Here is a 14,561-nt window from a genome sequence, read left to right on the forward strand (position 1 = left end):
GTCCTAGTACACTCTGGATTTAAGGAAATGAAAGGCAGTATTTGTTAGTGGTGAGTGCCTGCCAACACTGGAGACGGTGTTTCCTCATGTGGAAGAGGCAAGTGGAATTTTAGCTGTGCTTTTTTGATGGGCATCCCCACCATCAGCATGTCACTGTCAGGAGGCAGGAACGGAGACATGGGTAAGCAATGGGCTGGGCATGAAGCTAGGGAACAATAGGCTGGGCACAAGGGAAAGCTGCCAAGACTACTTTGTTTAAAGCACATAGTCAAGAATTTCAAGTGTTTTCCAGAGACTGTAGCACTCAATAGTCATTATATATCAGTGCTGAAAATCAGAATTAGAAAACTAATTCTGGAATGCAGCTCAAAAAATTTAAACAAACAAACAAACAAAAAAACCCAATGAAGTTTCTCCAATTTGAAATAATGCATTAAAGATTACTGCAGTATTTTGCTTAGAAATAAATGGCATAAAATAAATAAATACACACAAAACTGGTGCCCCCAACAACATCATTGCACACTGAAGTGGGGAGGTGGGGAACCCTGAGGGCAGGCAGAGGCTCGGAGAGCACTTACCTGGTGTGAGATGCGGCATCATTGACGCTGAAGGTGCTGTTCTCCCTTGTCAGTGGGCTTGAACCGCCCTGGCTCTTGCTGTGGATGTCCAGGCTCAGGGAGGACTCTGTTTTCCTGTCCATGCCATGGCCCTCAGTCTCTAAGGTCCGATCTGCTAGGGAGAGCACTTCACTGGAGCTGTGCCACAGGGGTGCCACCTTCTCTTTGCCTGGCCCTGAACGAGGTGAGGACGTGGAGGCCCCCAGGGAGGCCGTGCTGCCATGGCTGAGGCCGTAGGAGGCGGTGTCTATGCCACTGTCGGCAGATGTGCCCTGTAGGTAGTTATAGCTGTTGAGGTCAGATTCCGTGCGGTCCCCGTCGTACCACTTCTCGTCGCTGTGGGCGCTCGACGCGCTGCTGGAGAGAGTGTTGCTGCTGGAGTGGCTGGAGTAGTGGCCATCGGACTGCAACAGAGAGAGAGTGTCAGACTGCAACAGAGTGAGAGTGACTCGTGTGCAGGGGTCACACCTTGGTGTGTGTCTAACTACGGAACTCTCCTAACAAGTCAAAGCGGGAGGACTGGCAGGCTCATCCATCGACGGTATCCGTGGCAGAGACAGTCCATGTCCTCCAAGAATCCAACTTCTATTATCTCACTTAGGCCAACTCAACAACACAATGACATGGAGATCACTTGAGCCAGGAAAAATATAAGCTGTCACTGATATCTTCCAAAGGCTGCTAAAGAGAAAGTGTGCTTGACTCTAAAAGCCATACTCGGTAGCTTAGTAGGTAGAATCCGATTAATTAAGTCTGAACTCTTGGGATGCCTCAATTAGCACCTGCTTAGGAAACAGCTTCCCAACCAATGCTGGAAGTTAGTGTCTACACAGAGATGGCACAGTAATTCAACTGGCAGCTGGGGTTGGGGAAAGTCTCATCAATATATGAGTTTGAGACCCTGGATATTCACATGGATAAAAGAAAAAAGAGAAGGGGGGCTGAATCCTTACTGGATGGAGAAAACATTTTAGAAGACTCTGAAGACCTAAATGTAAAAGTCAAACATTTAAAACATGAGACAAACAAAAGGCATAAGTCTCTATGACCATAAATTACACCATAGTTTCCTAGGTAGGACATCACAAGGACAAGAAACAGAAGGAAAAACAAAACAAAACAAAACAAACAAACATATGTAAACTAAATTTTATCAAAAACTAAAGACTTGTGTTTCAAGTGGTGAAATGAAGAATGGAATGACTTGTGTGCCCAAGAAGACACTTAAGGATCATGTGGAAAGGTGCTCAGTGTCACTGGCTGTGGGGATAGGGATCAGAGCACGATGACAAAACACCTCCACACCAAATGGTGGCAGCTATGGGAAAACAGCTGCAATTCCATTCTTGGTATAGACTCAAGAGAGATAAAAATGTATATTCACAAAAAAGATGCATGAGTGTTTATAACAGGGTTAATCATAATAGACAAAAGTAGACACAAGCCCAGTGACTACTAACTCATGAATAGATTAAAAATAGGAGATATAGCTTTCCATCCATCAACAGAATATTATTTAGTCACAAAAAGGAGTGAACTGCAGGTGTAGCACCAACTTGGATAAGAATTTCAAATCTGTGTTTAATAAAAGAAGTTAGACACAGAAGGCTGTTCATCATGATTTCCGCTCATGTGCAATGGCAACACGCACAGGCAGAGAAGATTAGTGGTTCCTGGGTCTTGGAAGGGATGGAAAGCTGGAGGTGATGACTAAAGGCTACAGGCTTTCAGGATAATGAAATGTCCTAAGATTAGATCATGGTGTGGACTGTACAACTTTGAGTATGTGTATATGATTATAAATTACATGTATTTATTTACTTAAATGTGTGAGCACTGCATACACCACAGTGGATGTGTGGAGGTCAGAAGACAAACTGCTGCTGTGGGCTCTGGAGACTGAACACAGGTCATCAGGTTTGGTGGCAAGTGCCTTTCCCTGCTGAGCCATCCTGAGCCTCTTTGATATATTAAAGACCACTAGATCATACAATTAAGTGGGTACACTTTATGGTATGTGACAACTCAATAAAGATGTGTGCACAGTTTTATAGAATTCACCAAAGAAACAGTTTTTTAAAAAGACTCTGAATAGAATTCTGGGGCACAGCTGATCTGCAAGCTGAACTCAGAGCCTTACACATACTGAACAAATGCTCTGCAAGGAGATACATCCTCAGTCTGCGAGGTGATACTTAAACGAAGAAGACAGGAAGCCTCGCTATTTACTGGAGACAAGAGAGGAGGAGAGAGCTCTGTGTACATCTGCTGGTGAAGAAAGGAAAGGAGCCCTTTTCGGGCCATGACCAGGAGGGAGGACAGCTTTTGTCCTCCACACAAAACCCACACTTTAAACAGGCACTGACTCCATCACTTCATTAATGGAGTCTAACTTTCCTTGGTAACAAGGACTGTTTTACTTTATTTAACTATTTTTTAGACACGGTCTCAGTATGTTGCCTGAGCTGCACACTCCTGCTCACTGCCTTCTGAGTGCTGGGGTAACAGGTGTGCACCTTTCCTGGGCACATGGCACAGCTCTTCCAGCTTTGTGCCTGAGCTGCCATCTTGGGGCTGAACCACAGGCAGTCTCTGATCTTAAATGTGCCTCTGCTGAGTGAGAGTGAATGAGCAGAAATATAACTTGAAACTTTCTAGTAGTTAGAAAGTAAGAAGAGATCGCCAAAATTATTTAAGTAATATACTTGATCTGACAAAAGTATAGGGTACCTTGAACACTCTTAGTCTGTGCTGCCAGAGTGGGGGTGGAGCAGGTGGGTCCCATTTCCGCATTACAGGAATTACAGTACAATGCCTGAGATCAGTTATTTTGTTAGGCTTATGATGAACTTACATGGCCTTGTTTGTTTGGAGACAAGTGAACCACTGGATCCTGCCGCATCAATCTCCCACTGGGGCTCTCTCGGAAAGCAGGCAGTACCTTAGATACTGCTGGGAGATGGCATGTAGGCTCTGGAACATAGCACAGGACGTTATGGTGCAGGCACTAAACAGGTACACATATCATCTCTAAAAGACAGCAAGTCAGAATCTAGGCGACTGGTGGATAAAGCTTGTGGCTAGTGACAACACATTAGCATAGCCAAGTGCCACCAAACCAAAGGTCACAAACAATTCAGCAAAAGTTTGGAACCAACTGTTGCCTTTGGAGGAAGTTCAGAATACACAGGTAAAACTCATGAGCCACTCACTGCAGTGAGGTTAATCCAGCTCGGTGTCCATTCCCTACACAGGCATGGATGAAATCACACATTACTTACCGTGACACCTAGGGAACATTTTATCTGTGAATTCATGGTGCTCAAGGACAAAAGAATTGCATCTCTGAGGTCTCTATAACTGTAAGCTGACCACAACAGAACAGACACACAGCAGCTAGTTTATTTCAAATGCTTGCTTCCATTATTTGGGCACCACGCTGGCAATCAAGATGAAGTCCCCAAAACAAGAGGTAGTGTGTTCCCCCTGACTAGCCTGGAGTGAACAGCAGGATTTATAGACCTCTCCAACACCCTTCCTGACCTGCAGAGGACCAGGCAGCCTGCTTCTGGAGCGTGACTTGCCACCATTGTGGCAATAAGATAGAAAAACAAGGATCCATGGCTGCTAAGGTGATGCTGCAGAAGAACCTGCTTAGATGTGATGTTACCATCCCAACAGTACAACACATGGGATAATGACGTTCTGCCAGAGCAGGGAAGCAAACAGAATACGCCTAGGTTTTCTGAGTGGGGGGATGGGTGGGATAAGACTGGGGTGAGAGACGGCTTTAATAACAAGGCACATGGGATGAAGTGACTATAACAAAGCAGGTCTTCAGGGCCTTGGAATCACTTCTCTTCTTCAACTTCCACACATTAACTGGGGACAGTTACTCACACAGAACAAAAGCATCAACCTACAGGCATGAAATGTGCATTCCATATTGATGATAATACTTTCAGGGAAAAGAGAAAAGGACTGTGGGATGGAGGTACAGAATGAGAGAATGGAAAACCCAACCTGACAGTGCACTACCAAGTCTTTAAGGTACAAATTGTGCTGACATCAAATTTCTGATGTGCCTGTAAAAGTTTAATTTCTGAATGGCAAAATTCCCTTGTGATGAGCAAAGTTCATGGTGCCACTGGAGTGGATGGATTTCTCCTCCACATTCTCAGAGGGCTATGTAGTAAGAACCTGACTGAGGGCCCACTGAGGACCTGCTGTTGCATTAAGACATTCTTAGCTGATAGCCTAAGAGTGGAGGGTAAAGAATTTTTAGAAGTATCTATTGTGCAGGACAGAGTGTCTAACCGATCTACAAATATGACCAAACAAAACTTCCATCTCTTCTTATCTTGTGCAGTGATTTATTTTCCCTTAAAATTCAATATTAAGAATACTAAACTTCCCAAGCACAAGGTAAAACGAACCAACCGACCAACCCACCCCAGCAAGCAGGGAGGAAGGTACTTAGGATACAAGAACTTATCAGACTAGTCTTGAAACCTAAACCCTGGGTCATTCTGACCGAAGTTTAGAGTCAGATAAGAACCCCTGGTCTTATCTGTTGCTTTCATATGCACACAGTCTAGCAGAGATTAATTCCCGAGCAACTGCTAAATGGGGCTGTCCTTCTAACACTGTGCTTTGATGATATCAAGAGGTCGCCTTGCTCTGACAGCACTTTCATCCAAATCATTCACTCACCCATCTGGTCAGCAAGGCTGTCCTCACTTCTCTGCCAGCTGGGTGTGGATTTTCCACTGCCACCAATATCCGACTGGGTGTTCTGCCTGTCGATGGAAGCTGGGGATCTTCGGCTCACCCCAAACCTGTGTGGTTCCCCCAAACGAAAGCAAGACACATCAGAATCGTCACCCACAAGGTAAAGAGAGTCCTGGTTCTGATGACAGGTATTACCAGTTTCTGCTTGCACGTCTGTGCACGCAGATACGTATCTCTACTCAGGAAGGCACGCTTATTATTAAAATCAAGTGTTAACTAGGGCACGGAGCTTGGCAGCAGAAGGCACAGAAAGAAACCCAAGTTCACCAGGCCACACAGTCAAGTTCAGACTCATTTACCATCAACCCCTTTAAGTCACTCACACATTTTCTCTACAGTACATCTTGGGGCTGGGGCTGCTCCTCTTAATTCAACGATGTACTAAACCATTAAGTCACTCTGAGCACTGTACTCTATGGTCTGAAAAATGGTAAGTATTGCTTATATTATGTGCAAGCCGCTTTCTAATTTTATGAATTTTAAATTGCTGTTAGGAAGGGCAACTTGGAAGAAGGTAAGCTGGCATATAAAATAGTAAATGTCTACTGAGTCTGTTTGGTTTTCCTCTTGAAAAAGCAGTAACACTTCTCTAACTAAATCATATGAAATCTGTTCTATATGAACATCAGCAATATGAATTCTGCACCCAGAAAGGGCTAGAGTGTAGAATTCAAGTATTTATTTGGAAATGTACCACATTTCTCATGGTTACTAACTAATAAACTTCTAAAGAACTTACGTAACACAGTCCTCTATTGACTCTCTACTGACTTATGTCTGTGCCTTACCTGTGATGACTGACACATGGCTAGGACCTGTAAGAGCTATCCTGGGAAGGGTAGGACCCCTGGGAGTGGGGAAACATGAAGCTGAATTGGAAATGGTGATCCAGTAGAACTAAACACAGCCTCCGAGCACTGTCTCAGTTTTATCTCCCAGCTAATTGGGGTAGTTTCAATGTCCTAGGATCAAGGAATGAACAACCTCATGCCACACAGGTGCAGATATAAGGCCCACTGAGGAAGAAGGAGGGCACTAACATGGCACATCCACAGAAAAGCACCGTATGCTGGTTACTGGTATGACGTCATGCATGCCTAACACTAACAGGCGCCCAGCGAAGTACAAACACTTGAACATCGACTTGGACATAGCTTTTACTGGTAAAGGAAACTTCAGGATCCAACTTCATTCATGGGCAACAGTGAGATGCACCACAGCGTGAGACAGACTACTTCTTGCCTCAGAGAAGTGCATAAAAACAGCTATGGTAGGGGTAGTGATGCATGCATTTAATTCTAGCACTTGGAAGAAAGAGACAGAAAGATTCCTGAGTTTGAAGTCAACCAGGTCTACAAAGAAACTGTGTCTTGAAAAAAACCAAACAACAACAACTCACAACAACCCGAGCTAACACCACAGAAGTGGTCTTAGCATATAGGAGGCAGCACTGCTGCAGCAGCAGCAGCAGCAGCAGCAGCAGCAGCAGCAGCATTTTTAAAAGACCATCCTCAGGTACAAAAGACACTGTGTGGTGTAGTGTGCAATCTAAGGTGAGCTCGGTAAAGATCCCAGGCTCCCCAACACCACCTAGGGTACAGGGTTAGCATGCCCAGGGGAATAATTATTGCCTTGTTAACAAAAGAGGAGCGCTCAGGTACGGGGCGCAGAGTGTTTATCATCAACCACACTAATGTCTCCGCTCGCTCTGTTGATACACATGCAGAGCATCACAGACAGGAAGACTTTTTTTGGGGGGGGGCTCACTCCTTTAAATTTTAGTGCTGTACTAATGACGGAGGGATGCTGACTATTTCATTTTGAAGGTAAATCAGACCATATAAAATCTAATTAAAATAAGAAATAATTAGTTGGGTTTATGATAGGATAAAATAAGTGACTCACAATCCCTTTGCAGGGACCAATGAAGAAAAGATAAAATTATTTTCTAGTCATTACTGGAGCAATTACGTAAGATGTGTGCCCTTTAGACAGGCAATTGACAACAGCGTGGAGGAGTATTCTGGAGTGGTTTTATCACCTACCTTCTGTTAACAAAAACATGAAGCACCCCCCCCCCCCCCAATACACACAGCAAAATCATACTCAATATTATGAAAAAGTGAGGGACTGGCTCAGTAGTTAAGAGCACTTCCAGAGGATGTGAGTTTGAGTCCCAGAACCCATATGGTAGCTCACAACCATCCATAATTGTAGTTCCAGGGGATCCAATACCCTCTTTAGCTCCAAGGTAACACGCACACACTTGGTGCATGCATATATATATATATATATATATATATATATATATATATGAATAAGCAGAGCACTCATGCACATACAAATAAATAAATCTTTGAAGAAAGACCCAACAGAAACCCTAGTCATCATAAATAAATATCCACTATGAGGACATTATGAGTAGCTTGCTAATTTCCAGCATGGAGAAATCTCAGAAAAGTAATCAAATCCCATGCCTATGTGTTAAATAGTCCTTAGAAAAATGTGGAATATAACCATTTGCTTTTTGAATGGTTCAAGTTCAAGTTCTTTCTCAGGGCCAGCAGTACCCAAATCTTGGTTTTCTTATTCTGAGCAAAGGCAGCTTGTGTGTGGCATGCTGTGCTTCCAAGCCTCAGATGCTCCAGCACCCTAAGCCCTCAGTGGCCTTTAAACTTGGTGCATTTCTCTTCCTTTGTGAAAGTTTTGTCCTGTTTTCTAGTGGTACTGCAGACAAAACCTAGGGCCTTGTGCAAGCGAGGCAAGAGCCACAGCCAGCCTGTTCTAGGATCTTTGTCAGAGGCAAGCCGTTACTTTTGGGAATTTAGTGTCAATGAGGATTTAAAAAAACAAACTGCTGGGTAATGGTGGTCCATGCCTTTTATCCCAGTGCTTGGTAGGCAGAGGTAGGAGGATCCCTATGAGTTCAAGTCCAGCCTAGAATACAAAGAGAGTTCCAGGACAGCCAGGGCTACACAGAGAAACTCTGTCTCAGAAGAACTCAGAAAACAAATCAACAAAACACAGGCCTCTTACAAGACAATTTTGAGCTTTGGGTGTGGATATCACCTTCTCTATATCAGCAGCAATATGAACTCCATTGCAAGGAGTGTTCTGCCGTGTTTACTTTGGAGGAAATACATGACAAAATCCTTCTGGTGGCACTGAATGGTCCGTGTGATGGAGGAACTGATGCTATCTGACCTTGCTGCCACACAGGTTCAAGACTGACCATGTTCTTTAGTGGTCTGACGTTGGGACAGATGTCTATCTGGAGGATTAGCCACATTTTCCCTGCTGGCTTCATACAGTTCTGTGAGGCCTGTCTGGATGGGTTTCACTATACATGTCTGAACACAGAGGATACTGATGAGGAACTCCTCTCGATACCTACCCTTCCGGCATCGATTTTTGTCTGTAAGTGCCACCCCCAGAGCCAGTCTCACTGGACGAAGACAAGTTACTGGGGGAGTTACGGCACTGGGATCTCGCCAAAGCCATGGATGAGACTGTCACATAGATGTCCGAACCAGGAGACAGCCTGCAAGTATGAAGTGAAGATAGGAAGTCAACAACTCAATGAGAAAAACCCCAAGGCACAACAGAAGATATCATACAAACACCACAAAAGCAGAGGCCCCATGGAGATAGTGGATGTGAAGTCAGCTGGAAGGCCACAAGACAAATGTCCCCTAACACTGCCCCTAAGGAAACAGCTGGGAAACTGCCTCCAAAAGGGTGAACCCATCAAAGAGTCCATGGGAAAAGAACATACATGCTTCCAAAAAACCTGCCAGGATTCAAATCAGGTGAAGTGCTATGTAATCTCCAGGCTGGCAGGGAGGGGAACTGGATGCCAGTGACATCAACCAGTTGATCCAGTTTCTCACCCTGTCCACTTAACAGCCCATAGAAAGCTGAAGAGGGTGTCAGATCCCCTGGAACTGGAGTTACAGACAATTGTGAGCTGCCAGTTGGGTGCTGGGAACCAAGTCAGGTTCTCAGAAAGAGCATCTAGTACTCTTAACCACTAGTCATCTCTCCAGCCCCTAGTCCTACTGTGTTTGACAGGAGAGTAATCACGGGTATCTGGGCACCAAAGCTGGATGTCCCTATACTCTCTTCTACTCAGGCTTCTCTGCGATTTCCCACAATCCATTCAGATATAACCAGGACTTGAGTGGAGCGGCAGAGGAAAGCGCAAGCTACAAACAATAAAACTGAGTAAGAATTAGGGAATAACACAGACTCAAGGCCACATGATGCCACTTGCCTTTCTGACCCAGAGTCTGTGCAACTAACACCAAGAGATTTCAGATGTGGTTCCATTTTGTACAGCTTTGATCCTGTCACTGCAAAGAGGAAGAAATGCTATAGAAAAAAAAAGGAAAGTCGGGATGGAAGTAGAATATGAGCCAGCTGGGGCCAATGGGCCGTCCACGCAGCTGAGCCACGCTGATGGGCATGGTAAAATGTTCAGTCCATGGCTCCTTGGGCAAAGCTAAGACCTAACTTTTACCTTTGGCTTTAGAGCTTTTGTCCTGTAGCCTTTTCTGCAAAACATACATTAAGCTTAAACACCTCACGCTCATTCTCAGCATCAGCCCTGCCACTTGGCAAATGTATCAGAAAATGCTACTCGGTTATTGGAGTCAGCCCAAAATGAAAACAGCCTTTCTAGTGGGCTGGCCTTCATCCCACCTCTCCTCTGCATTCACATAATTCAATAGTGGCTTTGTCTTCTGACTGTCCACATGAGAGGATACATACAGGGCAACTGGAGGAAAGCCACCCCAGTGTGTTTACATCTCCAAATACATGAGTTCTGGGCAAAGAAAATTTAGAACCAGCTTAACCCTTGTGACATACAGCTCTGCTGTTTCCAATACTGTGACTCTGATGCCATGATGCCAATCTTTCTTTCTTTCTTTCTTTCTTTCTTTCTTTCTTTCTTTCTTTCTTTTCTTCTTCTTTTTTTTTTTCAAGATAGGGTTTCTCTGTGTAGCCCTGGCTGTCCTCGAACTCAGAAATCCACCTGCCTCTGCCTCCCAAGTGCTGGGATTAAAGGCGTGCGCCACCACTGCCCGGCGATGCCAATGTTTAAGAGGCCTACTCAGGAGCAGAAGGTGTGACTGCCTGGGTGCTGGCAGTCTAGTTCTGCAGAGCTGGAGGCTAGCTGTTACTGGGCACTGTGTTACTTAGAAGTGGTCCCTTGGAAAGAAAAGCAGCCTCTTCTCACTGGCTTTCTGCACGCTCATCTCCCTGACTTGTGCTGAGCCTCACAGCCTAAGTGGATCTGTTTTAGGGACTACTGTGCACAGTAACTTGCCTTTTCCTCTAAAATAATCCAGTTCTTCCTGTTTTGCTAGATTTTAAAGGGACCAAAACATTGAATATTAATGGCACACAGGTTTAGAGAATGAAGATTAAATATCTTTCAATTGGTACATGAAGGCTGGAGGTAACCAACAACTTTCTGACTGGATTTAAGGCCTGTTCCACAGGAAGAAACAGATGCCTGGTACTATAATCTAAGAACCCATGGCTGACTGTACTATCATTTTGTTCAATGGACACAGTACCAAACTACCCTCTAAAACCTCTATCTGTTCACCCTTAGAGCAGCACAGTTGTCAGAGCTCATGGGGGTGGGGGGGGGGGAGCGAGCGAGCAGTGATTAACATAGAAACTCATAACTGGTCCAAGGGAACTCCACTGAATGATTATGGAGTGTTTAGCCACAAGCAGGACATCAAACTCCCTCCTCAAAGTTCAGGGACCACTGCAGAAGAGGAGTAGAAAGAGTCTAAGAGCCAGAAGTCAAGGAGGAGCAGAGGGCAATGCTGTCTTTGGACTTAGCAGGATAGCTGTGCTCATGAACTCACAGCACCTGTGTTTGCCTGTACAAGACCTGCACACGATCAAGCCAGGAAATATTCTAGCATGGAGGGGAAGAAATTCATATGCTCCTACCCTTGAGTGTGTTGGTCTGAATAAGGCTCATGTTTGAATGTTTGGTCCCCAGCTGATAGAACCACTTAGTAAGGATTAGCAGATGTGGCCTTTTCGGAAGAGAGCCATCATTATAACTGGGCTTTGAGGTTTCAAAAGCTCATGTCTTTTATCAGTTAGTACTCTCTCTTTCCCCACCCCCTCCTCCCTTCATCTTTCTCTGCTTCCTGCTCGTGGATCAGATAAGCTCTCAGCTTCTACCCCAGTGTCATTCCTGCCCACCCTGCTGCCATGCTCTCTGCCTTGACAAAACTGTAAGCAAGCCTCTAATTAAATACTTTCTTTTGTAAGATGCCTTGGACATAGTGTCTCTTCACAGCAAAGGAAAAGTAATCAAGACACTGGAGAAATATAGTTGATGGCTTCTGAGAGAGGGGAGAATCAGTTTTCTCTAAGAGTGGGGTCCCTGGTAGGTGCTCTACAGTCTAGTGGAATGTCTCATATTCAGAGTGTGTGGGCAGCATCAACTGGACTTGATGGATTCCTAAGGAAAAAATACAGACATGAAGTTTAAGGGAGGGAATTTGGGAGGAGCTGTGGGTAGGAGAGGGAAGACTACGATCAAAATATACTGTGTGAAATTTTCAAAGGATTAAATCATACTCAAGAAAATTATAGAACCTAATTCTAGATATGGAATAATATAATCCATGCCTGCATCTTCTATGGACCCACAGGCCCACAGTCAGTGTGTACTGAAGTGAGTCTTAAAACCTACTGTTCCAGACAGTCACTGATTACAAGGTACCAATCCATCAGAAAGGACTTCTCAATGCCCAAGTAGTTAGTAGCAGGATAGTTTCCTGAGTATTTAGGATTAATTATACTTCTATTTCCTTCTTTTAGTTCCAAAGTGACAATACTGCCTAGATGTATCCGAAGAGACAAGGCCCTCTGTCACCCAAGTGCAAGCATGGACCAATGGTAAAAACAATCGAGAGGGTTTCAAATAGCAGGGTGAGTGACAAATTAGATACTCTAGTCCATAATTAAGCACAGCATTTTGCCACAACTTAGCAATTAAAACTCGATCCACTCAGGGAATAAGACCAAGTTATCTGTCCTTATCAGTATACCCCAACCAGGACCCTTCCAGAATGATGTACACAGAACTTTCTCTGAAGCAACTCAGGGTTACAGAACAATGACCGTTCTGCCCAGTAGCTTCTGCACGGGTTGGGCTCACATTCAAGCAACCAAAAGCTGTGTACTCTGGGAAGAGCTATGGCTGCTCCCAGTTTCAGCCCATCATCAGCTGTTGAGGCAGGGGCTGGAAGTCTTCCTTTCATGAGCCCCCTACAAGGTTCATTTCAACAAGGCAGGATGCTCAGACACAGCTGTGAGCATTCAGAGCCTGGCACACACCATGGGTGCCTTTTGACAAGAATCAGTTTAGTATCTAAGGGGGTTTCCAGAGGAACGGAAAGAAAAACCAAAATAATTGTAGACAGGACCAGCCACTTAACTTGTGGGACCTAGCATATAACGAAAGCATAAGTTTCTTTGTTCACACAGCATTACAAATTTCCAAAGACAGCATTCCAGATGAGAGGGTTAAGTAAGAAGACTAAAGTCGAGGCAGATGAACTCAACAGTCACCTTAAGCAGTACCCAAGTAAGATGTGACAGTTGGAGGGAAGCAAGATGAAGGAAATGCACTTGCCATGGGACTTTAGAAAGCCAGGTTAGTGACCAAAGTCTGAAGGGCCATGTACATACATGTAAGGGAGAAGAGGCTGACCTCCACATGGCACATTAGACTGGGCACAGAAAGCACATGCCACTTGACAACTCTTCCCCAAATCCAACGGAAGAGATCAGCTTTAAGGGCCGTTTAATTTGCAGATTGTTTCTGTAGCATTTCCATGACTTCTGCTGGTGTACTGGCCAACAGGGTTGTTTTCAGAACAGCAGACAACCTGAATTAACCAGAACTACACAATGTGCCTGAAAATAAACTAGCCCCAACACATGGTCACCAGGGGTACAGCCTATACCCCTGGTACCCTAGCTTCCAGGCAGAGTATCTGATAGCACAGGTGGCTGTGCAGGGGGAAGGCTTCTGCGGTAATGTTTTCCAAGGCTAGGTATAAAACACAGGCTGGAGAAAGGGCTTCTGAGCAGGTCAGAGCTGGGCCTGGCACCACACTGTAGCACTGGCCTGTTACTCCCTGGGCTATCCTGGAGTAACCACATGAACATGGGCTGGAAGGCTTGTGAAGCTCATGCTGCTGTGCCATCTTCTGGATGCCTGACTAGCAGACACCCTTTTGATATCACTAACAATGTGGAGATGCAACTCTTACGATGCCAACACACTTGCTCCCACGGAGCAGCACAGAAGAGGAGCCTGGGCCCAGTGCTTCTGTGTCACGCCCGGCCCTTGCTTTTCTACTTTTCTTGAAGATAAACCTAACACTTGAACTCAGATTCAATCATATAAAAGATCCAGTCAAGAACTTGTATTTCATGTGGGATTAATTTAGACAAATTTTATTAGGATGTATTTTAAAATAAGAGTCTGCTAAACAGCACCAACAGAAGTGAAAACAGTTCTATTCAAATCCAGCTTGAATGCTTAGCATACCAAAGGCATTATCATAAAAGACCCTCTTATTTTCTTCCAAATTAGTGCAAATTCCATTATTCATGGGAAGTCAATAGATGTCTCAGTGTTTGCTAGTTTTTAGAATGATGAACAAGGCAGGCTAAATCAGAACCTTAGATAAATAGGAGTAAGATAAAATATAACAAATTCTGTGAGCAAATCTGATGATGTCAACATTACGGGGGGGGGGGGGGGAATTAAGGCAGAGACAGGAAAAGAAAGTTTTGGAGAAACTGAAAATGACTTTTCAGAAGACAGATGGGAGCTGAACTGTGAGGAGTGGAAAGGGACCAGGCTGGGCTTGAGTGTTCACAGAGGATGTGACACTTTCAAGGACAGAGGTGGGAGTGATGGCTAGTGTGTGTGTGTGCGCTCGTGTGTGTGTGTGTGTGTGTGTGTGTGTGTGTGTGTGTGTGTGTGAGAGAGAGAGAGAGAGAGAGAGAGAGAGAGAGAATGTGTGTCTGTGAGAGAGTGTGTGTATCTGTGAGAAATAGAGAGAATGTGTGTGTGTGTGTGTGTGTGTGTGTGAG

The 14,561-nt window shown here is 44.7% G+C and overlaps 1 protein-coding gene across 5 annotated transcripts in view; it reads right to left on the bottom strand.

The window, feature by feature from the left end:
• The window catches only part of Sipa1l1 (signal induced proliferation associated 1 like 1), a 265,544-nt gene that overhangs the window by 27,114 nt on the left and 223,869 nt on the right, over nucleotides 1-14,561 (bottom strand). For all 5 annotated transcript variants that reach the window (XM_076921784.1, XM_076921780.1, XM_076921782.1 and 2 more), the window contains 4 exons: nucleotides 8,806-8,952; nucleotides 5,334-5,458; nucleotides 3,475-3,593; nucleotides 582-1,024 (listed from right to left, as the gene is read on the bottom strand). In XM_076921784.1, coding sequence (XP_076777899.1) covers nucleotides 582-1,024; nucleotides 3,475-3,593; nucleotides 5,334-5,458; nucleotides 8,806-8,952 — 834 coding nt within the window. The remainder of the gene's footprint in view (nucleotides 1-581; nucleotides 1,025-3,474; nucleotides 3,594-5,333; nucleotides 5,459-8,805; nucleotides 8,953-14,561) is intronic.

This window comes from Arvicanthis niloticus, chromosome 23, assembly GCF_011762505.2.
Source record: "Arvicanthis niloticus isolate mArvNil1 chromosome 23, mArvNil1.pat.X, whole genome shotgun sequence".
In the NCBI taxonomy this organism is placed as follows: domain Eukaryota; kingdom Metazoa; phylum Chordata; class Mammalia; order Rodentia; family Muridae; genus Arvicanthis; species Arvicanthis niloticus.